This window comes from Pleurodeles waltl, chromosome 11 (genome assembly GCF_031143425.1).
Source record: "Pleurodeles waltl isolate 20211129_DDA chromosome 11, aPleWal1.hap1.20221129, whole genome shotgun sequence".
Taxonomy (NCBI): Eukaryota; Metazoa; Chordata; class Amphibia; order Caudata; family Salamandridae; genus Pleurodeles; species Pleurodeles waltl.
In genome coordinates, this window is record NC_090450.1 from 585,979,069 (window position 1) to 586,006,600 (window position 27,532).

Genomic DNA, 27,532 nt, shown 5'->3' on the forward strand with positions numbered 1-27,532 from the left:
GCCAATCAGGCTTTAGATGCTGGGTGTTGTGTTTCGTTTGGTATGTGTACTCATTTAGTATAGCGTTACCTCATCAAATCAAATTGTTATGCGCCAGCCCTTGAACAGTAAACCTCATCTTTTGGACTCGTAAAACTCTGTGACCTTTAAACCTACTGTCTCTAAATTATATACCTAGATTTCTGGAGATTTAAATGTTTTCTACGGAATGCTTAGAGCTCAGCTTCTGATCTCAAAAGTCTTATCTCACGGAACAATAAATCTTATCTCTCTGGACTGCAAACATCATTCTTTACTTTCTTAATCTTCCTCTACTCGACCTTGAAATATCATTGTCTGCCCCCCTCTCCCTCATCACCTATATATTAATCTTAATAAATAATTAGATTTATCTCTACCTTTTACCCGGTCCCTTAAATTGCCTGTCCTTGATTTCTAACAATCAAGCTTATCTCTTAGCCCTGAAAACTACAGTAGCTAAAGCCTAAACGTCAACTCCTGGACCCAAACCTCATCTGTTCTAACTATCAATCTATCTTCTTCCTCCTCTCAACTTGACTCCTGACTCTAAAACACAGCCTTTCGACCCTCAAACCTAGTACATGGACCATTATAATGGACAACATGAACCTTTCATGAACCTTTAGAATAAACCTGCTTCAGTGAAACCTAAACATTACATGACTGTTACACTTTACATCCTGAACCCAGTTTTGTCATCTCTTGGCCCCATAATCACCATCATGTGTAGCCTTATACCTAATTTCTTCTACATTTATACCTCCTCTGTCCAATACGTAAACATGATCCCCTGAATGCTTAAATGCCTTCTTCTGGATTGTTACGCCTCTTAACTTTGTTCCTCAAACTACATCTTATGGACCCTAATTTCTCATCAGTGGGCCATTAAACATTATCGCTTGGGTCCTTATATCGCAGAGGTCTATCAGACCCTTGAACCACAACATAACCACCCTTTCAGAGGCACCAGGCTAGAATGTAACTGACTCTGCCCAAACTGACTGACCTTCTTAACACTCTACTGACAAGTGGGTCTACCCAAGTCCTTCTGCCCTTTCACGGACAATGGGATCGTTATATGGCAGACGTGATATATGCCACGTTTGTGACAGAGTATTCCCCTGCATTCCCCCTGCCAAGATCTAAATCAGACCCAATATTATAAAAGCACCACTTTGTTATCATGTAAGCAATTCCATTTCTGGGATGGACTGAGAGAGGGAAAGGATGGAACTGGCCTTGTGCAGGGTTATCTACTTTTAATTGCTATGCATGTCTGAGAGCTCAGAAGAGATGGTTCATTATGAGAGATATGCTACAGACAGAGAAAGCCCAAGGATGCAGGTTAGCCAACCCCTGGCAGAGGGGTGGTCACACTGTTCCCAGTATGTTCAGCACATACCCTGTAAGAGGCAGCTCCAAAAAGAAAGAATTACTTTGTGAATTTGCATGAGTGTCATGATTTCTGGGCAGGTGTGGAGGAGTAGGATTATTTGCGATATTTGAGGAAACTGAGACCAGATTTGCGATCTGAAAGAACTAGTCTGTGGCCAGTCAAGGAGGCCACCTCACAGAGTGGACTTGAATGCACATGGGCCATGGACAGTTCAGGCACATAAGTACTGTCCACGAGGCAGATGGGATGAACATAGAGGCGAGTGTGTTCTGGAGCGGTGAGATTCCGTTAATGTCAGAGAGGAGGCCGTCAGCTTTTAAGCCTTGGGGCCGAGCGAAAACAGAATAACACATAACTCAACAATTACGTTCTGTGGCTGTCAAGCAGGGTCAGGTTTACCCGCTTTTATGTGGTATTAGGTGATGAGCTTGCTAAGTTGATGGCATTGAACTCCCAGTTGTGAATTCTGGTTGCCCTCTAATGCTGGACAAACTACTTTCTGAAAGGCATGACCAGAGGCAACAACAGATGCCCTGTTACAGGGGTCTGGGTGGGTAGACAGTCATGTAGTGTGCAGGGCTTGATTTGGTGGCCCTGGATTCCCACGTATCCACTTTGGGCCGGTCCCTTTCAGGGCTTGAGATATTACCTTGTTTGGTCAAGGTATAAATTATGACCCTGTTTGGTGTCTTCCAGGGGCACTATCTGCTGTGCAATCAGGAGGTCAAAGACACCCAGATTAATGACTCGTTCTGAGCTAGTCTTTAAGGCTTACTTTATGTACAGTCTGGGCGATGCAGTGCAACCTGTGCTGGCCTGTGTGTATTCCCATTACACGTTACAATGCTGTGAGTGTCAGTGCATACACTTGGAAGATGCTGGGATCTGCAAGTGTAAGTGGTATTACCCGCTACACGCTGGCATGCTGATGCGTAATCAAAGGCTATTACGTCTCTTTAGGTCCTGGGTGCTGCTGTGATACCTACCCTTAGTGCAGGCTGGGGTGCTGCAGTACTCCCAGGTGTACGTTCCCATTTTGAAAATATGACACCACGGTTTGGAATCCTTATCAGGGTTCCTGAAAAGTACAAAATTAATATTTTAGTTACAGCAGTTAGAGTTCAACAGACAGACACCACTATTTCTTTATGAGGACAGACGCACAGACAGCCTCAGAAACAGACAGATGGATTCCAGTTTTGAGGCACTCTTGCCAGACAGTTCTCGGCAGAGGCTGTTAGACAGGCTGCATCAAGTGAAAACATAAACTCCAACATCAAATCTTAGCAGAAAGCTAGACAGTAAGGAACAAGTTGTCTGCCAAACTGAGATCTGCTTTTGGTAACTCTTAGTTGAAGAGTACATTGGCCTCTTTTTAAGTAGCTTTGTGTGTACACAGAAGTTGTGAGTTACTCTCATGGTAAGTAGGCCCAGTGTAGATTGTGCCCTGTTAAAGTGACAGCTCTCTGGTTACAATCTCTGAAGACAGGATGGCCTTGTTCTAGCATCCTATCAGTTGTTGGTGGGTGAGAGAGAAAAAAAGGCAACCATCCTTCCCAGAAATCATTTCTTATTGTTTTCTAACCCTTCTTTCATTCTTTTTTTATACCACAGTTCTCTCTTGTTTTAGTGGATGGAAGGGAGTTTTTGCCAGCTCTTTTCGGGTGTTTCTATCTTAGAAAAAGTTTGTCAGAGTCTGTATTATTTATGTGTAAGGGTATATGTACATATGAAGACTGCAAGGGGTTCACAGTTTTTGGTGTGGCCCCCGGGCGGGGTGAAGTTTCTGAAAAACAACCCCTCATCTGAAAGGTTAACTTTCCCTCCATGGCTCATGTTGGTTGTGCATGTGGTTTTATTTTCTAGCACTTAAAAGATGTATTTTCTTTCACAGAAATACATTTTCTGGCGCATTTCTATGTCTTTAAACAAAAAAAAGACGCATGATGGAAGACAAAGCTGCTAAATAACACTTTACTGTGGTATCCATGAAACTCTGCTTACCTAGAGACAGATCAGAATGTAGAATATCTGTAAGACAAGATGGAAAAGGGTTCAAGCTTTCTGACTCGCACCAGGAGGAAGATGTAGACGAGTAGCCTGCATAAATACGTTTGAGTAGGTTTGTTGGTTGCCAAACTAACCTAAGGCACTTATGTTGGCAAGGAGAAGTCTCGTGCTGGTTCTGCTCAATTTTCACATGTACAGCTTCAGAGGAGTGTGGTGGAGGACCCGATCATGCTGCTGCAACAGCAGTTCCACTCTGTGCTGGAGAAGCGGAGGTGACCGACTGCTCTGTCCCAAGAGATCGGTAGTGCCAAACTTCCTGACATAGTCTAGGGCAATCAAGATCAGTTGACTTTGGTTCTCTACATCTTCTGGAGGACATTTCATAGAAGTGAGATTATCTGGATTGAATGAAACGGATCCCAGTTGATTCTGAAGGCATCCCCAAGGGAATTATTAGGATGGCAGTGTTGTGCACAAACGCTGGGACAGCTCTTTCTCTGGGCCATGCCAAACACATCCAAATATGAACATCCCACTTGGAGAAGATCAACAATGTTGCTTCAGGGTGGAGATTCCATATGTGGGCCTCAAGTGAAAGACGACTCAGTGCATCCACCCTCACATTCACAGACCCCATAATACTAGCTGCCACTGGAAAGATGTCCTTCTGGAAAGCCCATAACCACAGAAGTGAAGCCTCCTGACACAGGGTCTAGAACCTCAGCCCATCCTAACTGTTCATATAGTGGATGGTGACTGTGTTGTCTGATAGGATCTGGATGATACTCCCTAATATAGAAGGGAGTAAATTCTTCAGGCCCAGTCCAACACATTTATGTGTAACTGCTGCACTGACATGGACCAAAGGACCCATGCTGTCATGTCACATACATGGGTGCCCCAGTCCAATGAGGAGGCATCCCTGACCGCGGTTCCTTATGACCGAGGAGGGAATAAATGGGCAGATTCGAAAGAACAGCCAAAGGCTCCCTTCGTACTTCAGCCACAGCCTATTTAGGCACCACCGGTGGCCTCTCATAAACCATCTTCCTTGTATGAAAAACAGCATGCATGAAGCCAAAAGGCCTAGCAGGTATAAGACTAGCAAAACTGGGATAAGAACCCAATTAGGAAAAATCAGAATCACATCCTGAATGTCTGCAATCATCTGAGGAGGAGCAAAGGCATTTCTGCAGGTCATGCTCAACACTGCACCTATGAAGGTCAGTCTGTTCCTTCGGGTGAGATGGGGCTTTAGAACGATTATGGTAAAGGTCAAGTAATAAAAGAGGGTCATGGTACACTGAAGATGTCCTGACCCTAGGCCCCTTCACCTGCCATTCATCCAAGTATGGAAATATATGAACTACTGAACCCATGAGTGCACCAGAGCCAACACTTTTGGTGAACACTTGCGGAATGGCCATCAGACCGAATGGCTGACCCACAAACTGAAGTGCTTTACCCCCATAGTGAACTGCCCCCATAGTGAATCAGCAGTACCTCCTGTGCGTGGGAAGGATTGTATCCTGGAGATCCACAAACACCAACCAAATGCTCTAGCTGATGGTGAAAACACACTACTAATAATGATACTAGGTTTATTTGCCTTATATCCCCCGGCGATATTTCCAAGTCCTTGATGCCCTTATGATTGAGGTACTATGGGTGAATAAGCGCAAACGGATCATTCTGGCCACCCTTAAGCGGCTGTGGCCTTCGGGAGGAATAGAGGTTCTGAACCTGGAATATTATTAGATTGCCACGCACCTTCAACACCCTGTTCCTTGGTTGGAGGAAGAGGAGTCCTGGGAGGCTAGATTACTAGACGGCTGTTATGGGGAGCTATCTCTCTCCATTTTATTGATGGATGGCTCTAGAGTCCCCCGAACACACCTTATACAGTTCGACACGTAACTCAGCTCTGGGAAGAGACCCTGAAGAGAGTGCTCCAAAGAGCCCCATTCCATGTAGCACTTAACATCTGGATACTGCAACCCTTTTGTAAAATTGCTGACTACATGTCACTCCAGAGATGGAGGGAGGGGGGCTGCCTTACACTGGGTGATCTTAATCCAGGGAATCATTTCATAACATATGTGGAAGCGGTTGATTCATTTTCATTGGGATATGGGCAATATTTACAGTATCAGAAATTCTCTGCCACAGCGCATGGTATGTGGCCTGAATTCCCGGATACCCCACCAGAGTCCACTGTCCTTGACACTCTATTTGATATGGCGGGTGGCCACCATTTGATATTACATTTCTATAGAGCATTACATGCAGATTGTCTCCGACAGCTCCTCGTAGTGCAGGCCTGGTGGGATGAGGTGCTTTTGGACCAGCTGACTCAACAAGACTGGGAACGCATCCATGATGGGGTACATACGAATACTCCCAATGCACGGTTTAAACTAACAAATTATAACTTTATACATAAAACTTATCTCTCCCCGGTCACTTTAAACAGAATCTATACCGCAGGCTCAGACAAATGTCGAAGATGTTTGATCCCCAAGTAAGATTTTATACACATAGTCTGGATGTGCTCAGAGATTGCCATGTTTTGGCAACAGGTCCTCACAAACCTGAATAGGGCATCAGGTTGGGCATTCACATTGAAATCCAAACAAAAACTATTAGGCCTTGTCCCTGCTCCCCAAAAAAGAGACTCAGTAGGAGGTTTTTGGTGCTGGGCTTAACTTTGGCAAAAGATGAAGATAAGAATGTTACCTTTATCATGCTACAAAAGAACTCAAACATAGGGGGTCATTCTGACCTTGGCGGTCCATGACCGGCATGGCGGAGTGCGGCGGTAGCACCGCCAACGGGCTGGCGGTGCTTCCTAGGCGATTCTGACCGCGGCGGTAAAGCCGTGGTCGGAAAAGGGAAGCCGGCGGTTTCCCGCCGGTTTCCCGCTGGCCCAGGGAACCCGCCATGGCGGCGCTGCTTGCAGCACCGCCATGGGGATTCCGACTGCCTTCCCGCCAGCCTGTTTCTGGCGGTGTCCACCGCCGGAACCAGGATGGTGGGAACGGGTGCTGTGGGGCCCCTGGGGGCCCCTGCACTGCCCATGCCACTGGCATGGCCAGTGCAGGGGCCCCCTAACAGGGCCCCACAAAGATTTTCACTGTCTGCCTAGCAGACAGTGAAAATCGCGACGGGTGCCACTGCACCCGTCGCACCCCTTCAACACCGCCGGCTCCATTCCGAGCCGGCTTCATTGTTGAAGGGGTTGTCCCGCTGGGCCGGCCGGCGGTCTTCTGGCGGTCGCCCGCCGGCCCAGCGGGAAAGCCGGAATGACCGCTGCGGTCTTTTGACCGCGGTGCGGTCTTTCGGCGGGAACCGCTTGGCGGGCGGCGACCGCCGACCGCCGCGGTCAGAATGACCGCCATAGTGTTTATATGGGGACCATGGGTACAGTAGGGGGGACAGTTACAGTGTTAAGTTGATCCACTTGAATACTGTGTAATATATACATTACCGAGTACAATTTGTTGAATAATCTTTGCCCCTCTCTTACATGGGCCCCACTTATATGGCTCCTTTGATCAGCATGGCCAGAACCTCCAACTCTAAAACCAAGGTGTGTGCCAAGAGCATGTCCTTGCAAAAAGAGGGCAGTCTGAGGGTGGCAGAAAAGGAAGGAAGGAGTGCATTCTTTTCAAGTAAGCTGGAGCACCTAGGGATCCATTGTAATACTCTCCTAATTAGTAACAAAGTGGGAGACCAAACCCCATACCTGAAGCTGGTGGTGGAGGTGGCAGAAGTCAGTGAGGTTTGGAAGTAGCAGACCAGGTAGAAGGTGGGGAAAACTGGAGCTGCTAGTGCTGATAGAGGCATTCCAGAGGACAGTCCCCGCCCCGCAAGGACCAATGTAGCTGCTGGGAGTCAGACTTCTTCTCAGAGGAGCTAGCCATTAAACACATGTTTCTGAGGGTTGCCTGGACATTTTCCATAAAGCCTGTGGAGCCCACCTAGGCTTGTCTGCACAGAGTACCTTCTCTGGCCATAGATCAGCTCTACCCTATTAGTGGAGTCTAGGCTGCACTTCAGAATATTTATTTAAACATCGGAACTATCACTAACTAGATCTGAAAATGGGTTTTGCATATATTCTGGGAGGTTGATAACAACAATTTTGCCAACTTCAGCAAAATGCAGACATATCGGCTAAGAAGTCATGTGGAGTCAGCGGTGCGGTGGGTAGATGTCAAAAGCAACATCTTTTCTGCCTAGAGAGCCATGTCTTTTCGACACCCAGTCCCGGAGGACTGGAGGCCTTACAAAAGTTGTTTGATTTTAATTCGGCAGAAGACTTCATCTGTAGACTATCTGGTGAAGGGTACAAGGACATATCAGATAGCCCTTGTTTATGGCGCCTTCTGATCTATTTATGGACTACTGAGCTCACAAACATCTTCTCCCAGGTAATGATAACTGGGTACAAAAGTTTGTCATTGGAAGCGAGCAAGCGTTCTGAAACTAATGGCTGTAGGATATCTGTGTGTTGAATTTCTTTTCTGTATTTGACATTGAAAATTCCAGTGCTTCTGCTGCTTTTGATACCACAGAGGTAAATGATCAGGCTTTCTCTGAAAGCGGAATAGAAGGATAGAAAATGCCACCTTCTGGAGATGTGTCAATTGCACTGGTGTTTTGAAAGTCTATACAGAGGCCAGAATCTGTGTCAGAAGGAGTTTGACAGCCTATGAATTGTTTTCTGCTGTGTGCCAATTATTCTTAATGGGCATCTCCAAACAATCTGAATCTGATCTAAAAAGGTCCTTCACACAGGCAAATCTCTTGGGCCTGGACAGGGATTGAGCTAGGGACATATCCTGAAAACAGGCTCAAACATTTTTCTTCTCCCACTGGATATCAGGCAACTTCTAAAGTTTTGCGAGTGGTGCCAAATCAGCACAGTAGAAAGCATCAGTGTTGTAAGTTGTGTCGCAGAGCCTTAGGAGTCTTATGCTTCTTTGGAACATGTGCCAAAGCCAAAGCCTGTGGATGTGCATAGATGGGTAGTGATGAGACCAGAGAGGCTGGAATTGTCTAACCAGCAGAATCAACCCCTCATTGTGGAATCATGCATAGGGTTGAGAGGCCATCTTGAGTGTTGCCAGCATGGCCAATTGGAAAGCTTCAATCTGTGCCAAGTCAGCAGAGAGAGATGGAAAGTCCAGTTTTGCCTTTTTGAGAACTGAGATCAGGCTCCATAGACAAAGAAGAGGAGAGAGTCAGAGAACAGAGCTGCAAGACTTTCTGTGATCAAGAAAGTAGGCCTATTTTCTTGAGAAGGATGATACCTTTTTCTTCCTATGATAAAGTTTGCAAGTCTTCATGTGATACCCTCTTGAAAGCTCTCTTGAAAGCAATGAACATTTCTAAGGCAAGAGCAACTGAGGCCCATAAGGGCAAACTCCATCACGACTGCTCCACAGAGGCAGACAAGGCACCATCTTTGCAGCACAGCAGATAAATGGTTTCCAAGCCCGGGTGCTTGTATGCAGAAAGGTAGAATAGCACCCACCATGCAGACAATTTTGCAAAGGGCTGTATGTATTGTATGTTGTACGTAAGTATGCATGTATGTATTGTTGTTGAAATATCCGCCTACAAAAGATTGGGTCCACTGCATTAACTACCTTCACATCTACATACCTTTATGATATAGTGGTAGTTGATTTAGTAGGTAAGAGATATTTCAACCAGAATATAGTTGTATAATACCATGCAACAGCATGACAAGCGCATCTGTGAAGTAGTTGCTTGTTTGCTGGTCATCTGTAAGGGTGAACATCTCTGCCGGATACCAATGACCACTGTTCTTGACTCACCTGCAGTAGTTGTGGTTGCCCAGTCCCAGCAGGATAGCATCAGCCCTCTGTGCATTGTATCTTTTCTGTGCCACTGCAGTTGAATTCCAGTTCAGGCAATCAGCCCCTGTTTCTGTCTGGCTCCAGGTGCCACGGTATGTCTCACCTGAGTCCTGGTAACAGGTAGTCTGTGTATCTGTAGGTGAGAAGAAGATCAATGGTCAACCCTGCCTTGTGCCCCATTCCCAGGCACACATCTCATCTCCCCACAGCAGCCTTGGTATGGTAACTCCCGTTAAGTACTTCCCCTAGACCAGAGAGCTTTTCTCCCCAATTCTCCCTACAGAAGTCATGGCAGGTGCCTACCCCACACCACACAGCCGGCCTCACAAAATCCCTGGTACGGTAACTCATGATAAGTGCTTCCCCTAGACCAGAGAGCTCCCCTCCCCAAATCTCCCTGCTGAAGTCATGGCAAATGCCTACCCCACACCACACAGCCAGCTCATTTCCATACAGGTTTATGACACAAGTACAACGTGCCGCCTCCAGTTGTGCACATACCTCCTCAGGCCAGACAAGGTCTCTCATTCACTTACGTCTCACACTTACATCTTAAACATTTGAATCAGACTCACCTATCTCACACAGCTTCCCAGCAAAACCTCTGGGACACCGACAAAGGAAGTCAGCAGAGTAAAGTGCTTGGCGACAATAACCACCATTGTAGCATTTCTGCTCAAGGCAGCCTGGAAAAAGAAAAAAACACTGAGATTAAGAGAAAAAAAAGTGAAAGCAGGAGGTCATTATAATTTGGAAGAGTGGATTTGAGAGCATGAAGGTGGGTGGGTGGTCAGCAGAATCAGCAAGGTCAATGGTAAAGTAGGGGAACTGTGTCTCACACGATCAGTCTGGCCAGGCCAAGTATGTGGAAATGATGACTGTCAGTGTCAATATGGGGATGGTGTCTCATAGGATCAGTACAGAGGAATGATGTCCAGCAGGTGTAGCATGGGGAGGATGATGTCTGGCAGCGTCAGTAAGGGAGTGTTTATTTGGTAAAATCATGAGACTATTATAGGTTAGCGACTTTAAATGCCTCATCCATATCTGCTCTCATTTCAGTCTACAAGCTTGATGCTATCACCATCATTGAAACCAGGTTCAACCCATCCTTCTGCCCACTATTTGATACTAACTTAACAGCAGGATAAAACATTCAACATCTCAAAAGAGATGAACTATGTGACTTCCCTTACGCAAAGAGTTAAAGCATTTTAACTCCTCCATCTCCCAGTGCCCTACTGTTTAGATTATCAACACAACACTTAAATCTCTGAGGATAAACATCCTTTATTGCCTGCCTAGCAGTAGAGAAAATTCCACTAAAGACATCCTTGAATATACCACAGATTCACCCCTCCTCTGATCAGATTTTCCTGGTGAGTTTTCAACCTACATATTTCGAAGAGAACGAAGATACTCACGTATTACAGCTCAGCAGCTCAAATCATTCCTATACAACAACTTATCCCACAAGTGCATCCACCCTCCTCATCCCACAATTGAATCGTCTCTCCCTATAATAAGGTCTCCATTTTGGACCGGATGTTCGCAAAACATACAACCCCGAAATCTCCAACATACCACCCAGGATTATCGAAACCTCTCCAAATCGGCTGGTCAAAGGACTAACCAATTTCCTTCAAAATATATATCTCACCATTCCCTCAACATATTAAACTAGAAAATGCAATAGTATGTTAAAGAGACATTAAACACATTGACAAAAAAGGACCTAGATTCTTTGATCTGTATGAAAAACACTACCCACAGATCACAGTGCGGACCACTCCAATCTTCTCTGGCACCATGAACAAAAAATCTCCCAACAGCTATAACTAAGATCTATGAAAATGTGAATCTGATGCAACAACGCTGTTAACAAGATGCAAAAAACCTAATGAGCATCTGAAAGAAGATGAAGAAAATTCCCCACATCTGTCCACCTCCTCGGTCTCAAATCTTACAAACAATGCACAATGCATAGTCCTCCTTCCTGAACTTTAAAGTTCAAATCCCTCCTAAACATTCCTGAGAAATTTTCAAGATCATATAGTATCAATATACAGAACTCCCCCAGTTATCCCCAAGGAATCTAAATGCAAAAACCTAGCCTCCCACTTCTTTAACTAAATGCTGGCAACCAGAGAGGACGTAACCAAATGTACACTGCAACCCTCCGCAGTACCACTGAAATGCTGCAGACAGACTTCAAAAACACTAAGCTATCTGATGACTCTTCAGACCTCATCTCACCGTCTCTAGCTAAGGAACACTCAAATGCCCTCTCCCCTCTGTGATTACTCCTCCTTAAACAATGGCTTTAACCTGTATTCCCTCAGGATGGGCCACCATCAGCTTCTTTTTAAGAAACCTAATGCTGACCTGAAATTGCTTGACAACTACATGCCCATCATGGACCTCTATGTCCGCTCCAAGATCACAGAATTATGTATGCCAATCAACTAAAGGATTACACTAATAACTATCATTTCTTAGGAAATTTTCAATCTGGTTTCAGTTCTGATCACAGCATTGAACCCTCCATCTTCAAAATGATAGTTGGTGCCCTCCATCTTTTTTGATAAACGAAACTCCTTCCTCCTGATCCTTCTCAGTCTATCAGCAGCCATTGGTACCACTGACTACAAAATCCCACTAAAAATCCTAAGCAATAAAATGAGTATTTGAGGTACAGTACGAAACTGGTTCAGGCCATACTTCTCACACAGAACACAATGCATCAAAATGGGGAATTCTTTCTCATTCTCAGGTCAAGTCCTATAAAAAATTTCCCCACAGGTCCATCCTCACTGCTTTTTTAATCTTCAGGTAGATCTACTAAGCAAATCCTTAACAAAACAGTGTATTCTTTCTACAGTACGTGGATGGCGCCAAACTATATATTAGAGTTAAATGCGCAAAGAGCCTCAATGTTTTATCATCCCCTCTGAAGGGAAATGAAAAGTAGACTATTAATTTGAAACTAAGGTTTCACCCATAAAAGATAGACTTTCTCTTGCTCCCACCCAGTAAAGGTCAGGACCTTCTCACTGACAGAACAAACAACTTCAGGAGGTTGTACTTATATATAAATTGATCGCCTAAGCAAAATCCTTTGGCTTCAAACCATTCCACCTTGATCTCCATGCCAAAGAGATATCCAGAAATGCCACATTCCAGTTAGACCATCTCCATAGTCTCTGCCTTCCTTTCCTTCCAAATCAAGATTTGAAAATTACCGCCCTTACCTCAGTCATTTTACGTATAATTTATGGTAATGCCCTCCTAACTGATGTGCACAAATATTGCCTTTCCTCCCTCAAAGCATACCTTCATGCGGCATCTCCACAGGTCTCTAATATGGAACAATACTGGCTCACCATGCTTGTCCTTGCATCCCTAGTTGGTTTCCTCCAGAACGTCTCTCAGCATATAAGAGTGCATCCTTTAACCATAAGGCAGTCCATCTGCTCACACCCAAAACACTCTGGCTCCACAGCAGAAAGAAAATCCTGAGAAGCCAAATTCTGCTAAACTGAACACCCCGCGATTTAGAAAGACCTCCACCCTCATACAGTCTCTCAGTTGAAATGCACCAAGCCTATAGTCTTTGTTAACAAACCATACTGAAAGTGCTGTGGCACTCAGTTGTACCTAGGGTCTTAATGTGCTATGCTAACATCCTAAATAAATTACTTATCAGATTGCTATGTAGATGGTACCTACATTTTCATTATGGGGAAATGAAGTCTGAAAGTCATTTTGGGGATGGAACTAGTATCATCAGAAAGGGAACATGTCCGGCTTGGTCACTACAGGAGTTTTGTGCAGCAGCATCATGAGTATAAATTATATTGGGTAGGGTCAGAAGGGGAAAGGTGCTTGTCATTGTTAATATGATGACGATCATTTCTGGTAGGCTTTGCATGGACAATAGCAGGGACAGCATTAGGGTCCTTGTAGGAGGGATACTATCTGGAGGGGTCAGTACGAAGGACTATGGCTGGTCAATTGTGAAGATATCTGGCAGTGTTGGTTAGACACAATGACTAGCAAAGTCAGTATCAGTGTTTGGATTGATAACTGAGTTAGTATGGTGGTGACAATATCACTCTGCGGATGACTTCTGCACGTTCAGTATGGTAAAGATATCCAGCAAGGGTAATACTAAGAATGTCAGAGTAATTATGGAAGGCACTGTCAGCATGGGGTGTTCAGGGCTAAAATAAAACACCATGTTCATCAGGTGGGGTAGTCAATTTCTGGCAGCAAAAGTATGGAGGAACAGTAGCGTTTTTAAGGAAGTCAATGCCTGGGATGCTCAATGCTGAGGAATATAGAAGAATCTGAAGTATTCACTGTTTATAGTTCAATCTGTCAGCTCAGCTTTTAAATGTGTGATAATAGAAAGCGAATTTGATTTTTTAGGGATTAGGTCAACACCCCTTGAATACATTTTCTGCTCTTTGTGTGCATGCCTTTTATAGAGTGGACCTTCCCCGCTCAAGGAGCATCCCAGGTGGGTGAAGTGAGCTAGATCTTGCATCCAGAGAAGGGGGCAGGAAGGGGGCCTTCAACTCACCAGAAACAAGCTAATCATCAAACCTTTAGGCACCCACCTATCACTGGGACAGTATGACAACGAGTCTGCCCATCACACCGGCAAAACTCCACCCGACGGCCTGCAGGGCGCAGCCAGGACTCTCCTCGATGGTAAATCTGACTGGAAGACTTTTCAGTGCAAGTTTCTGGGGAAATTAATGTGGTAAATCTTTAGAAAGAAAACCTCCAGCAAACACCCCACACCATCCTTCGAAACCAACTCTATAGCTATTCCCAAAGGTGTACAACTATCCTCCCATCTCTCATGCAATTCAACCACACACATCTCAGGGTAACATTAGTAGCAGCAATTAACCCAAGCATTGCACCCCAAATTGCACCCCAAATTGCAACAGAAACCTGAACACAAAAAGTGTTGTGCTAGAAATCAACTCTAACACCAGACCCTGACAATGAGCTCCCAAGTATTATTCCTACCGTAAACCAATCTAGCACTAGAAATCAACAACAATCCCTGTGAGCCTTAGCATAACTTTCTAACCTCCATGTATTTTCTTTGCATTTTCCTGGCCCTACATTTTGACTAGTAAACCTGCAGCCAAACCCTTTTTGGTTACCACTGTAATCACCAATGAAGACTGGTGAGCACTATGCAGGCAAGCCTTACACTAAGTAACAAGAAGTATATGACACACCACAAAAAATTGTATATGGGTTCAGTTTAGTGTCATTATTAGAAATGCTGTAAATTACACAAAGTCTTTAATTGTAATTTGACTTTTTACTATATAAAATAATACCTAAAGCAGCCTGTGAATTGTGTTTGGTCCAATTTCTGGGCTGCATTCATTGAAGACAGGGACCTCCCAGAAACAACTCTGGCCTGATTATGACTTTGGCGGATAGGATAGTCGAACACAAAAGTGACGTATATTCCGCCTGCCACTTTGCAAGTTCCATAGGATATTCGTCATGTTTGTGACGAAGTATCCCATCCACTAAGGTCGTAATCAGGCCCTTAATCAGAAAGGGAATTGAATTTGTTTTGCCATGAAGAGAATTGGAAGACTATATTTGCGTTTCGGGTTGCAAAGATATTAGTAAAATGACTAACTAACGTTTGTGTCACACAGAAGACATTGTATTGTGATTTGGCCCACGCCAACACCAGCTCTCATCCAGAGCATTATTTTAATTTCACCCATCCAGAGGATATTGAGTTCACTGACTGCCATCAATGCTTCGAGTCTGCTAGAGAGATCTTCTAAGTGCAGTGGTAACTTTTTCAGTTGGCTGAACCCTAACCATATGCTCGCACAGCCCCCTCCAGGACTAATTCAGATTTGAGCTTTATTCTGTTAAGAATCTCCATACTTCGATGTAATTTTGTTGAACATTTTTGTACCTCCATCAACCTTAATTGGATTCTAAATGTAGCCTTTGCTCTGGGACTAGATATTTAAAACGCTACTAAAGACATAGCTCTATTTAATCTCAACTGCAGTATTATTCTGTTGTTATTATTACTTGCAGTTCTAGGTGTAGAAGTGGTGGTTTTAATACTGATCTGGTACTATGGAATTTCCTTTGCCCATAAAATACATTATTTATCTCCTCAAATGTTGCAAATTGTGTTCTGTGCTTATTCCTTCAGCTTTTTTCCTGAACTCGGCTAGCTTACAAAACGTTAAGCAAAGGTTGCGGATCCCTAGTACTGAGCAAAGGGTTCACTGCTAGTCGTCAAGTTGGAGCGTAGGGCTTTCCTCGCCTTCTACTAGGTCAGTGATCCAAATCTAAAACCTGAACGCCAGAAGAACAAACAAGCTCCTTCAGCTTAACACATCCACTAAGCTCAAAAAGACCCACCACTAACTTAAGCCTTACCACAAAGCCAAATGCTGACCTCTAACTTTAACATCACAACCAAACACATTCCCAAAAATCCTACTGCTAAAATAAATAAGTAACCAGACAAGGGTCCTAAAACCTCTGTGACAATCATGACAACATAGGCTTTTAAAGTCCCTGCAATCTGACTTCATATATATCCCTCTCTGCTTGTCTGCTTGGTAACATGGTATAAACAGACTCCAAACACCAAACATCAATATCACCTTAACCCTAACGCCACAGCCAAACAACAAAGCCACAAAACCTGAGGTCAATCTTTGGTCTGCAAATGGAAACCCTGATAAACTATGGACTACTCTTCAATGCTAACATCTTGAATTAGGCGACAAATAAAAATTGCTGCTAGCCATCACCCATAACCGACCTGGGAACACCCAAAGCTCTATGCCAATTCTAACAATATTGTCATAACCTATCACTGGGGGGGGAAATCAAATACTAACTTTCAACCGTCCACCACTAAATCCTCATACCCCAACATGAACTTTCAGCCTCAAGGCCACACCCTAAGAAGAAAACCTAATGGCAACCCATAACTATAACACCACAAACCTAACGCTGATTTATTTGGATTTTGATATAGAATGGAGTACATGACCGAGGTTTCGATATAAGAAACTAAGACAAATTCTTGCCAATTCTGCATCTGCCAGTACCCCCAATGACTGAAGCTACAGACAAAAGGTTAATTCTTTCATCAGTCCACTGCTTAGAGCATCCATTATCCCCCCAAAACCCAACAAAGGCCACCACAAAGTGTCTTCTATGCTTTGCATAATTCCTGTGTGATACAATAGCTCACCTCTATATGTCCTTGTTCCACGTTTCAATCGAAGATGAAGATCCTACAGCAAAGAAAGTTAACATTTATAAGCTTATGATTTTACTAATATCTTTTACAATATGACTCATATCCCCGTGACGACACCTCCATCTTTAAAATAATATCATACATTTTATCAAAGCATCTTTATGATCTTGCCATTTGTAAAGGGAAAGCGATGGTGACACCCTACCCCACCACTTCGTAGAAGTGCATATACATAATTACAATAACATCTCACAGCTTGAGCCTTATACTGCAGAGCTATGCCTTCGGTCACACAGATCCCAGAGGTTCAGCACAATGGTTTTTCCTGATAGTTCTCTCGATTATTACTGTAGCAGGCCTATTACGAAAGTGTTAGCCTATGACCTCCATGGCCGGATTCCAGACAAACTTCATGTAATAGTGCTCCTGCTGCTTCTAAGCACTAGAGAGCAAGACACCATGCTGACCACACCAACATAATAAGTTATGCTTAAAACAAAGATCAGTTTGCTGAGGGAGAATAGAGGGTCCAGAAACAAAAAGAGGGTCATGTTATAAAAATTCAAACCACGTTGTCCTACTTAAAATTAGAATAATCCCAGTCAGAGGCAGTTTGTGGGATACTGAGACATTACCATACAAAAAGAGACAGAATAATTGCCTTTCATAAATGGATTTTTCAGACGTAACGGTAGTACCATGTTCCCTGATATGTTCTAAAAGAAAATGGTTGGTTCAGTGCTTTGTTCTAAACGCCCTCAGCTCAGGAGGAGTCCCAGATCTGACTGCAAGAGCAGTGGTCAGGCACCGAGGTCCTATAGGGACACTCCGTGAGGTTCGCACTGGGACAGTGGTCAATGAAATCTGCATGGGCTCTGTGTCTATCTCACTCCACGGTAACGTTGCCTAGTGCCAGGGGTTTTTTGAGGGGCTCTTTACCCTGCTCTTGACTGGGACAGATGTTAGCAAGAGCTTGCACTCTCTAGGATCTCAAAGCCTTAGGTCGTGGGTAGCTTTACAGCTTGGTTTTCATTTGTTTCGGGGTTCTGGTCCGGGGTCTACTGAAGGAAGCTCTCTACAGGGCTTTGGGCTGTAGGGTCATGGGTGTCTTGAGTACCTTTTTAATTGGGGTATAAGAGGCCTCGGCCAGGTGTGTGCACTGAAAGTCCATCTTTGCAAGTTACCGGTTGCCTCTGCCAGGGGTGTCTTCTGAGCAACCATTTCATTCTGATCTTCCAGCACCAGGGCATGGATGTATTGAAGGTCCCTTTCTACGCAGCCTTGGCCAAGGTCAGAGATGTCAAGAGCACAGCTTTCTCTGCGGTCTCATGGCGATGGACCAAGGTTGCAATGATGATACCTCTCTTCAGGGGCTTGACCTACAGAGCCTGGGGTGTCATGAACGCTCTTTCCTTTGAGTCTTAGAGCCTGGGGCCAGGAATGTACTGAAGGTCCCACTCCACAAGGTCCTGAGGCAAGAGTATTGTGAGAATGTCTTACCGTATGAGCTGAAGAGGAGACATCTTTAAGCAGAAGGAGGAAGCAGAAAAAGATCATCTTGAGTCCGGGATTTTCTTCAGATGCCTAGAGAAAAAAAATGCAAAATGAAAAATGCTGTAAGAAACACTATGTCCCCATTCCATATTCTATCTTAAACATTTTTGTTTTATTTTGCTTTTTACATTTTAATGTATTTTTTCTGAATTGGTTTGAGAATATTATTATTTAGTGTTCTTGTCTTTGCTTGTACTGCTTGAGCCTATCACCCCTATCTCTGAGGAAACGCATGCTGCTTTTGTCCTAACTATCAAGGTTTGAAGAGAGATTGTCAGAAATGTGTGTTACTGTGTAGCCCTCCAAATAATAGCGAATGTTCGGCACTGCTTGTAGGAGGCTGGCCTGGCTTGTAGTGGGTACCAGAGGTACTTACACTTTGTGCCAGATCCAGTTATCCCGTATTAGTGTAGCAGAGGTGTTTCTTGCAGCTTAGGCTGATAGAAGGTAGCTATGGCAAAGCAGCTTAGGCTGAACTAGGAGACATGTAAAGCTCCTACTATACCACTTATATCATATGCACAATATCATAAGAAAACACAATACACAGAGTTACTAAAAATAAAGGTACTTTATTTTTTATGACAATATGCCAAAAGTATCTCAGTGAGTACCCTCAGTGAGAGGATAAGTTATATACACAAGATATATCTACGCAAACCAAAATTAGGTAAGTAATAGCAAGAAAAGTAATGCAAACAGTGTAGAATTACAATAGTTTGCAATAGGAAGACATAGGTATAGGGGCAACAAAAACCATATACTCCAAAAGTGGAATGCGAACCAGGAATGGACCCCAAGCCTATGTGAGCTTGTAGAGGGTCGCTGGGACTGTAAGAAAACAGTGAGGGTTAGAAAAATACCCCACCCCAAGACCCTGAAAAGTAGGTGTAAAGTGCACCTACTTCCCCCAGAGAGCACAGAAGTCGTGATAGGGGGATTCTGCAGGAAGAACAAACACTAGCAATGCAACAACAGTGGATTTCCAGACCTGAGTACCTGTAAGACAAGGGGACCAAGTCCAATAGTCGTGACAGTGTCGAGAGTGGGCAGGAGCCCAGGAAATGCCAGCTGAAGGTGCAAGGAAGCTGCCACCGGTTGGAAGAAGCTTGGAGTTCTGCAAGAAAGAAGAGGACTAGGGACTTCTCCTTTGGAAGACGGATGTCCCACGTCGCGATGAAGCTTGCAGAGGTGTTCCCACACAGAAAGTCCACAAACAAGCCTTGCTAGCTGCAAGGGTCATTGTAGAGGTTTTTGGGTGCTGCTGTGGCCCAGGAGGGACCAGGATGTCGCCACTTGGAGGAGGGGACAGAGGGGGCTCCCAGCAACTCAGGGAGCCCTCACAGAAGCAGGCAGCACCCGCAGAAGTACCCCAACAGGCACTTGGAAGGAAAGTGAACCGGAGTCCACGCGAAGTCACAAAAGGGAGTCCCACGACGCCGGAGGACAACTCAGAAGGTTGTGCACTGCAGGAAGGAGTGTCAGGGACCCAGGCTTGGCTGTGCACGCAGGAAATCCTGGAAGAGTGTTCCAGGGACCACGCTCGTCAGGATGAGAGGGGACCCAGAGGACCAGTGTTGCAGTCTTTTGGTGCCTGTGTTAGCAGGGGGAAGATTCTGTCGACCCACAGGAGATTTCTTCGGAGCGTCTGGTGCAGGGTGAAGGCAGGCTAACCCCAGATCATGCACCACCTGGAAACAGTCGAGAAAGCCGGTAGGATTAGGCGCTGCAATGTTGCTGGTAGTCGTCTTGCTACTTTGTTGAGGTTTTGCAGACGTCCTGGAGCAGTCAGCGGTCGATCCTTTGGTAGAAGGTGAAGAGGTAGATGCAGAGGAACTCTGGTGAGCTCTTGCATTTGTTATCTGAAGAATTCCCCAAAGCAGAGACCATAAATAGCCAGAAAGGGAGGTTTGGCTACCAGGTTAGGAGGATTGGCTACCAAGAGAGGTAAGAGCCTAGCAGAAGGAGCCTCTGACGTCACCTGCTGGCACTGGCCACTCAGAGCAGTCCGGTGTGCCCCCAACACCTCTGTTTCCAAGATGGTAGAGGTCTGGGACACACTGGAGGAGCTCTGGGCACCTCCCAGGGGAGGTGCAGGTCAGGGGAGTGGTCACTCCCCTTTCCTTTGTCCAGTTTTGTGCCAGAGCAGGGCTGGGGGATCCCTGAACCGGTGTAGACTGGCTTATGCAGAGATGGGCACCATCTGTGCCCATCAAAGCATTTCCAGAGGCTGGGGGAGGCTACTCCTCCCCAGCCCTTCACACCTATTTCCAAAGGGAGAGGGTGTAACACCCTCTCTCAGAGGAAATCCTTTGTTCTGCCTTCCTGGGCCAGGGCTGCCTGGACCCCAGGAGGGCAGAAACCTGTCTGAGGGGTTGGCAGCAGCAGCAGCTGCAGTGGAGACCCCGGAAAGGCAGTTTGGCAGTACCCGGGTACTGTGCTAGAGACCCAGGGGATCATGGAATTGTCCCCCCCAATACCAGAATGGTATTGGGGTGACAATTACATGATCTTAGACATGTTACATGGCCATGTTCGGAGTTACCATTGTGACGCTATACATAGGTAGTGACCTATGTATAGTGCACACGTATAATGGTGTCCCCGCACTCACAAAGTCCGGGGAATTTGCCCTGAACGATGTGGGGGCACCTTGGCTAGTGCCAGGGTGCCCACACACTAAGTAACTTTGCACCCAACCTTCACCAGGTGAAGGTTAGACATAAAGGTGACTTATAAGTTACTTAAGTGCAGTGGTAAATGGCTGTGAAATAATGTGGATGTTATTTCACTCAGGCTGCACTGGCAGGCCTGTGTAAGAATTGTCAGAGCTCCCTATGGGTGGCAAAAGAAATGCTGCAGCCCATAGGGATCTCCTGGAACCCCAATACCCTGGGTACCTAGGTACCATATACTAGGGAATTATATGGGTGTACCAGTAGGCCAATGTGAATTGGTAAATTTAGTCACTAGCCTGTTAGTGACAAATTTGGAAAGCAGAGAGAGCATAACCACTGAGGTTCTGGTTAGCAGAGCCTCAGTGAGACAGTTAGGCATCACACAGGGAACACATACAGGGCACACACTTATGAGCACTGGGGGCCTGCCTGGCAGGGTCCCAGTGACACATTGACTAAAACAACATATATACAGTAAAATATGGGGGTAACATACCAGGCAAGATGGTACTTTCCTACACTGCTGCACTGTGATTTTTCATATTATGCTTTGAAACATTAACCTCTGTTCACCTAAAGTGAACAAACTCTAATTGAAGGCAGATGCCAGTTTAGGCTGCCACATGTGTTTGTTTGCCAACTTCCAGGAGGACTTGAGTGCCTTTTATACCCTGGCAGGTGTCAAACAACAGAAGATGTCATTTTTTGTCAACAAATATCAGTCTAGAAAGGGGGCGTGTTGTAAGAAAGTCACTTTTTACAATTTGTACATAGAGGTGAGTCATAACTATATATGTTAGCATCATCCTTTCTTTGATAGCTCATTTCTACCTCCTTTTCCTTGCATCACTTGCTTTTTATATGTTCTCCTTTGTTTTACGACTTTCAGCCTCCTGCCATCCTATCCTTCTTATCATTCCCCTCTCTTTCTCGCCTTTTGCCTTCCGCGCTACACCTTCCTGCATCCTTCCTCCGCTGCCTCTGAACTACTTTCCCTCTGCTTCGTGTTCAACCTCTCTCCCTCCTCTCATCTTCACCTGCCACTCCCTCCATTTCATCTTTAATTCTTCTTTTCTTTTCGAACCTCTTTGAATCCTACCTCCCTGTATCTTGCCTCTTTCCCTTTTTTCTCTCCCCTTCTCACCCTCCGCTATTGCCTTTGCCACACTGGCTCCTCTTCCTTGTATCTTCTTGCCTCTCCTCCTTTGTCCCTCTCACCTCCCGCACTCCCATCTCTTTTACCTCCTCTCTCCTTCCCACCTGCCAGTGTACCTTCTTTCCTTTCCTCAGTTTCTTTCCCCTTCCTCTTCTCCCTTGTTGTCTCTTTCCTCCCGCTCCCCAACTGACCACCTTCTTTCAACTAATTTATCGTAGTCTGTAAAATTAGGCCAGTGCTTACCTTAATAAAACACAAAATCAGACCTTAGTTCGTACAAATCGAGTTTTTAGAGAAGTAAACAAAAAGCGAACTATGGCAGCAACATGAAAAGAATCACTGATCAAATGGTCTAGAAAGGACGGCACAAAAAATTAAGCAGAAACGTAGAAATCTGTCCAACTAAAAAGCACAAGCACAAGCACCAAGCAAACACTAAGTTATGTTAAAAACATCTCAGCACTGTCATGGAATATAAATCAACAATAAGGTAGGCAGTACAAAGAATGCAACATAAAATATGTTGACAGACACATACTGCTGACACAAGTTTTTTTTTCTTACTGGGGAACGTTAGGGAAACTTAGAAGTAAGAACCTGGATCCAGCTATCAAGAGCGGTCAGATGTGGGCAAACCACTTTAAGAATCTACACAAACATCCCCAATGATAACAGAAAAAGAAAATGTGGAACACCCCAGTAACACCGGCAGAAGCCCCTAGATGAACCAGTGACAAAGGACAAATACAATTGAAAGTGGGAATTGAAAAATTAAAATCAAAGAAATCCTAGATCTCAGATAAAATATCAATCAAGATGCTCAAATGTAACTGATGGCATATTTAAAAAACACACCAATAAATCTATTTACGATCACACTTTAGTTTTGAGCCTTTCACGAAACGTGGTCTGAAGGGCTCATAACTCTTGTATAATAATGCCAGTGCTGTCAGCCCAAACAACGTGCACTAAAAGGTTCGCATAGGGTGGCCAGATCTTGAATGACACAAAGCTGGGCATTCAAGAAACAATAGAAATGAGACTGCATTTTTGCATGGACCGAGGGGCACAGAATGACTTAACTGACCGCACTCATGATCTTAGAATACAGACAAGGAGCCACTAAGGCGAATTTAATGCAACTTTTACACACACTGTCATGTTTTAATGGAATTGCTCTCTGATCCTGCAATGGAACACGTGAAAACTTGCACCTCTCGGTGTTCAGAGACCATCTCTCTGAAGTGACATGCTAGATTTACTGAAATTTGGTGAGTGAAAAGGTGAAAAAACAGCCTGTCCTGGTACATCCATGATGCTTGGTCACCCTAGTTACACTGCTACCTTTTTGCAACCTTATCAACCAGAGAACATCAGCCTGTCCATTTCGAGGGCTATGGTTTGTGCTGCTGGTAAAACCTAGTCTGTCTTCCTTGATTCCACCTTATGTCTCTGCGCAAGAGGCTGAACTAAAGTTAGGCAGCGTTGGTATTTGGCAACACAGCATTTGGCAGTGTTGGCAGCGGGCTCCTAAGAAAAACTTTGGGGCCCTGCACTTATTTTTAGTTACAAATTAGAGGCAGTCTTTGAATTTGGAATCCACCATGAGAAATATGTGAGTATTCTGCTGGATAAGGTGTGCCCTGGGTAGACGTGTGCATTGGGCTGGACTGAGAATGTCAACCTGCCCACTGGGCAGAGGCACAATTTTCTGGCATTTCCTGGAAGCTTTTTCTTCTTTAAAGGGGTTCTTAGGTTTGACCACAGATATGTATTGTTTAAAGGGAGCTTATGTGGTGAAGTAAAAACATGAGCTGTGACATCACAAATGAATCGAAAAGTAGGCTAAAAACGCCGTGCAAGCTGAAAGATGTCTACGGCAATGCAGCTCCTTCTTTCCCCGAGGGGATGCGTAAATTGTGAAATTATATAGAACTGTGCAGATGAAATTATTTGGTCGCACTTTAAAAGCACAACTAACCAGTCGCTAAATGGGCCAGTACTATCAGGTATGCACTTTTTAATTTAGAAAGGTGTGTACGCGCACTTCTCAGCAGGGTGGCAATACTTGTAATGGGGGAGCACTACCACTACTTAGCAGCAAACGTACTCTAGCTTGGAAGCATCTGCACTTACATATTTCAGTTTCAAGCACTGCATCTAACTACTGTAAATGTTCATGCCTGGAAAGGTAAAAGTATTCCATATTTACTATTGCATGGCATGGAGATTACAAGCTATATATAACATGTCATATCAAACACACATTAACTTTTATGGAAAAAGGCCTCAGGTGATGTTTGGTATCTTCAGCCAGTCAAGACTGTTGGGTCACCTGCACTTGCAGACTGAGACTTGCAGCTTTGAGTTTACCATTATAAACACGGGCCTAAAAATCCAGGCTGCAGACTGCTTTTAGCTCAAAAGTTCAGGCTGGATCAAGGTGTCATAAACGACAGAGTGGCAGTTATGTAGTATCCTATTTTAAATTATCTACATTTTGAAGGGTATTTATATCTTGTACCAAGGTACAGCCAAGACACAAAACGTACCAAAAAGGACCAGTCAGAAGGCCTGAAGATGATTACTGCCTTCAAAGTCAGAACGGACAGTTAAACAAAGCACTTTCAGGCAACAGCAGGAACGAAGGCACAAAAAATGACCAAATGACAAAGAAGTAGGTGTGACGAATATGCCCAGACATGGGTCATGTGCTCACTGACCCACAGGACCCCCTCTTGCACCCTACTAAAGAGGCCCAAATAGTCTGAAAACGATCTAGGATTGTTTGTGTTCCTGTTCAGTGTGGATCTGTCTGGGCGACTCAGATTGGGCTGTTCATACTACAGCAGGACCGATGAAGAATTGTTTCCAGCTGCAGCAGCGGCTGCCCCTAGAGGGAGCCAGGGCGTCGACCCACTGCCCCCCTCTACGCCACTGATTGGCATATTACCGCTTTTATATCAAAGCAGACAATCTTACGAATCGGATCGTTTGTTGGCATGTAAAAGCTGTAATATTGCCTTGCCAGCAGAAGAGGGCTACGCTAGATGTACTGTGCATGTGTGAGGCGGGAGCTTTTACAGCCCAGGCCTCACACATACACACTACATATCTGACATGCTGCACTAGCATCACGCAGTGCAGCATGTCGGATAATGGAACTTCAGCGTTTGCCAGTCACACGCCCGCTTGCCCTTTCAGGAGCTGAAATAGAGAAAAAGGTCCACCTCTGCACCTTCAACCCTATTCCAACTTCTGATTTGGTCGAAGCTTGTTTGTCTGCCTCTGGCCACTGCAGAAAGATGAGAGTCAAAAATCGGGGGTTGTCCAGGTAAGTTCTCATGTTTAAGTGTGTGAGTGTGTGTTTGTGAGCTGGGGTGTGCATGTGAATGTATGTGTGAAGGTCTTTGTGTGCATGGCTGCAACTGTGTTTGTATGTATGCATTTCTGCTTGTGTGTGATGTGAAAGTCTGGCCCAGGGGGTTGGCAAACTAGGCCCGAGGCAAAGTGTGGAAAGTGGTTTTAGACTCCACCACTTTTATAATCCACCATCCGCCATTGTATAGCTGGTTCTTGTCTGAGGAGGCATGGGGCAAAAAATGATTGACTGGATTGTGGCATGAGGTAATTGCCAGTGGTTGAGATTATTTCAAGCTATCCACCTGTTAGAAATGGGGACTCTAGTTGGCAGTGGTTTGCACCCTGTCCAAGTAGGGACCCCCAATCTAGTTAGGGTAAAGGATTCACACAGCTAAGATAACCCCTGCTCACCCCGTTGGTATCTTGCCACGAGCAGTCAGGCTTATCTCAGAGGCAGTGTGTAAAGTATTTGTACACACACACACACACACAAACACACACACACACACACACATAGTAACACAGTTAAAACACCACAGAAGTACCCCACACCAGTTTATAAAAATAGCAGATATGTATCTGAGTAAAACAAGACCAAAACAACACAAATCCAACATGCACAAGTAAAGACACAAATTTTCTAAGATTAAATCTTAGTATAGAACTTAGAAACACAATAGCTCCAACTGGGGCTATCATAGCGTTGTGACGGAGTAGTTCACAACAGTCCGATGCCACTTGTGAGGGAGTGCGGGCCGGTCACAGAGACGCACGGACTCCAGGTACAGTAACTTGTAAGGTGATGAGGAAACAATGGCGTTGCACTGAGTCGGAGAGGTGAGGCATCGCTGGAGAAGGTGCGGCATTGGTTTCTGACTGCTACCAGGGAGGTGGGGCGTTGGTTCCCTACTGCTAGGCAGGGGAGGTGAGGTGTCTGTTCCTTACGGTTGCAGGGGAGGTGATGCGACATCAGTGGCGAGGTATTGGTTCTTTACAACCCAGCAGGGTCGATCAATTCAGCAGGTCAAGATGCGAGGCATTGACTTTGTGGTGTTACGATAACACCATGGGGCCACAAGTGCTGAGGCGGAGTCAGAGTCGGGTGTCTCGGTGTTGGTGACACCGCACTCGGGGCTCACACTGTGGCAGGACTTCAGAGGTGCTGCAGCAGCGTCAGACCTGGGATTGCAGGTCACGATCGCTGCATTCAGTGAGAACCACAGCTCTGGTGCAGGCGTGGCATGGAGTCAGACAGAGGTGCCGGTTTCGAAGTCACTCTGGAGTCGATGTGCTTTGTTTCTTCTTGGTTGGACCAGAGCCCACCTCCAAGGGCCCAGGAACTGGATTTGGCACCATCTGGCAAGTCAGGACTCTCAGCAAGACAGCCCAGGTGCTGGCTGGTGAAGTCTTTGATGTCCCTGAGACTTCTTAACAGGAGACAAGTTTAAGCCCTTGGAGAACCTTGGAAAGCAGGATGTAGAAAGCAAAGTCCATTCCTTTCACTCCCAGGACAGAAGCAGTAGGCCAGCACAACAAAACAACTGGCAGAGTGGCAGTCCCACCTACAGCATCCAGCTCTTCTTCCAGGCAGAATGTTCTCAGTCCAGAAGTGTTCTAACTATATGGGGTCAGAGGTCCATTACTTATACCAATTTCTGTCTTTGAAGTAGGCAAATTTCAAAGAGAAGTCTTTGTAGTGCACAAGTCCCTGCCTTTCCCTGCCCTGGCCCAAGACACACTCTAGGGGGCTGGAGACTACTTTGTGTGAGGACAGGCACAGAAATATTCAGGTGCAAGTGTCAGTCCCTCCCACGACTCTAGCTCAGGTAGACCCATCAGCCTGGTGATCTGCCATCGGGATATGCAAGGCACACCTCAGCTCCCTTTGTGTGACCGTCTAGAGCAGTGGTTCCCAACCTGTGGTCCGCGGACCCCCAGGGGTCCGTGACACATTCCCAGGGGGTCCGCAGGCCTGGGCTGGGAGGAAGGCACTTCTCCAGCTGGGGCCTCTGACAAACATGTGCGTGTGTGTTTTCATATTTATTACTTCCTTTGTTGAGCAGTTTTAAACGCACTGCAAAGCTCCTTGTACTGCAAAAATAAAAGCGTCAAGCTAACTCAAGTGATTAATGTATCTGCTGGAGAGAGATGGGAGTTTTGTGCAGTGGCAGTTTTGAT

The 27,532-nt window shown here is 45.2% G+C and overlaps 1 protein-coding gene across 3 annotated transcripts in view; it reads right to left on the reverse strand.

Moving 5' to 3' along the window:
* Nucleotides 1-27,532, reverse strand: part of PLAT (plasminogen activator, tissue type) — an 85,297-nt gene that overhangs the window by 23,070 nt on the left and 34,695 nt on the right. For 2 of the 3 annotated variants that reach the window (XM_069214094.1, XM_069214093.1), the window contains exons 2-7: nt 18,104-18,187; nt 16,595-16,637; nt 13,938-14,066; nt 9,891-10,001; nt 9,274-9,448; nt 2,404-2,495 (exon numbers count right to left, since the gene is read on the reverse strand). In XM_069214094.1, the coding sequence (XP_069070195.1) occupies nt 2,404-2,495; nt 9,274-9,448; nt 9,891-10,001; nt 13,938-14,066; nt 16,595-16,637; nt 18,104-18,160 (607 nt within the window). In that variant the 5' untranslated portion in view covers nt 18,161-18,187. The remainder of the gene's footprint in view (nt 1-2,403; nt 2,496-9,273; nt 9,449-9,890; nt 10,002-13,937; nt 14,067-16,594; nt 16,638-18,103; nt 18,188-27,532) is intronic. The other variant, XM_069214095.1, reaches the window with a different exon arrangement.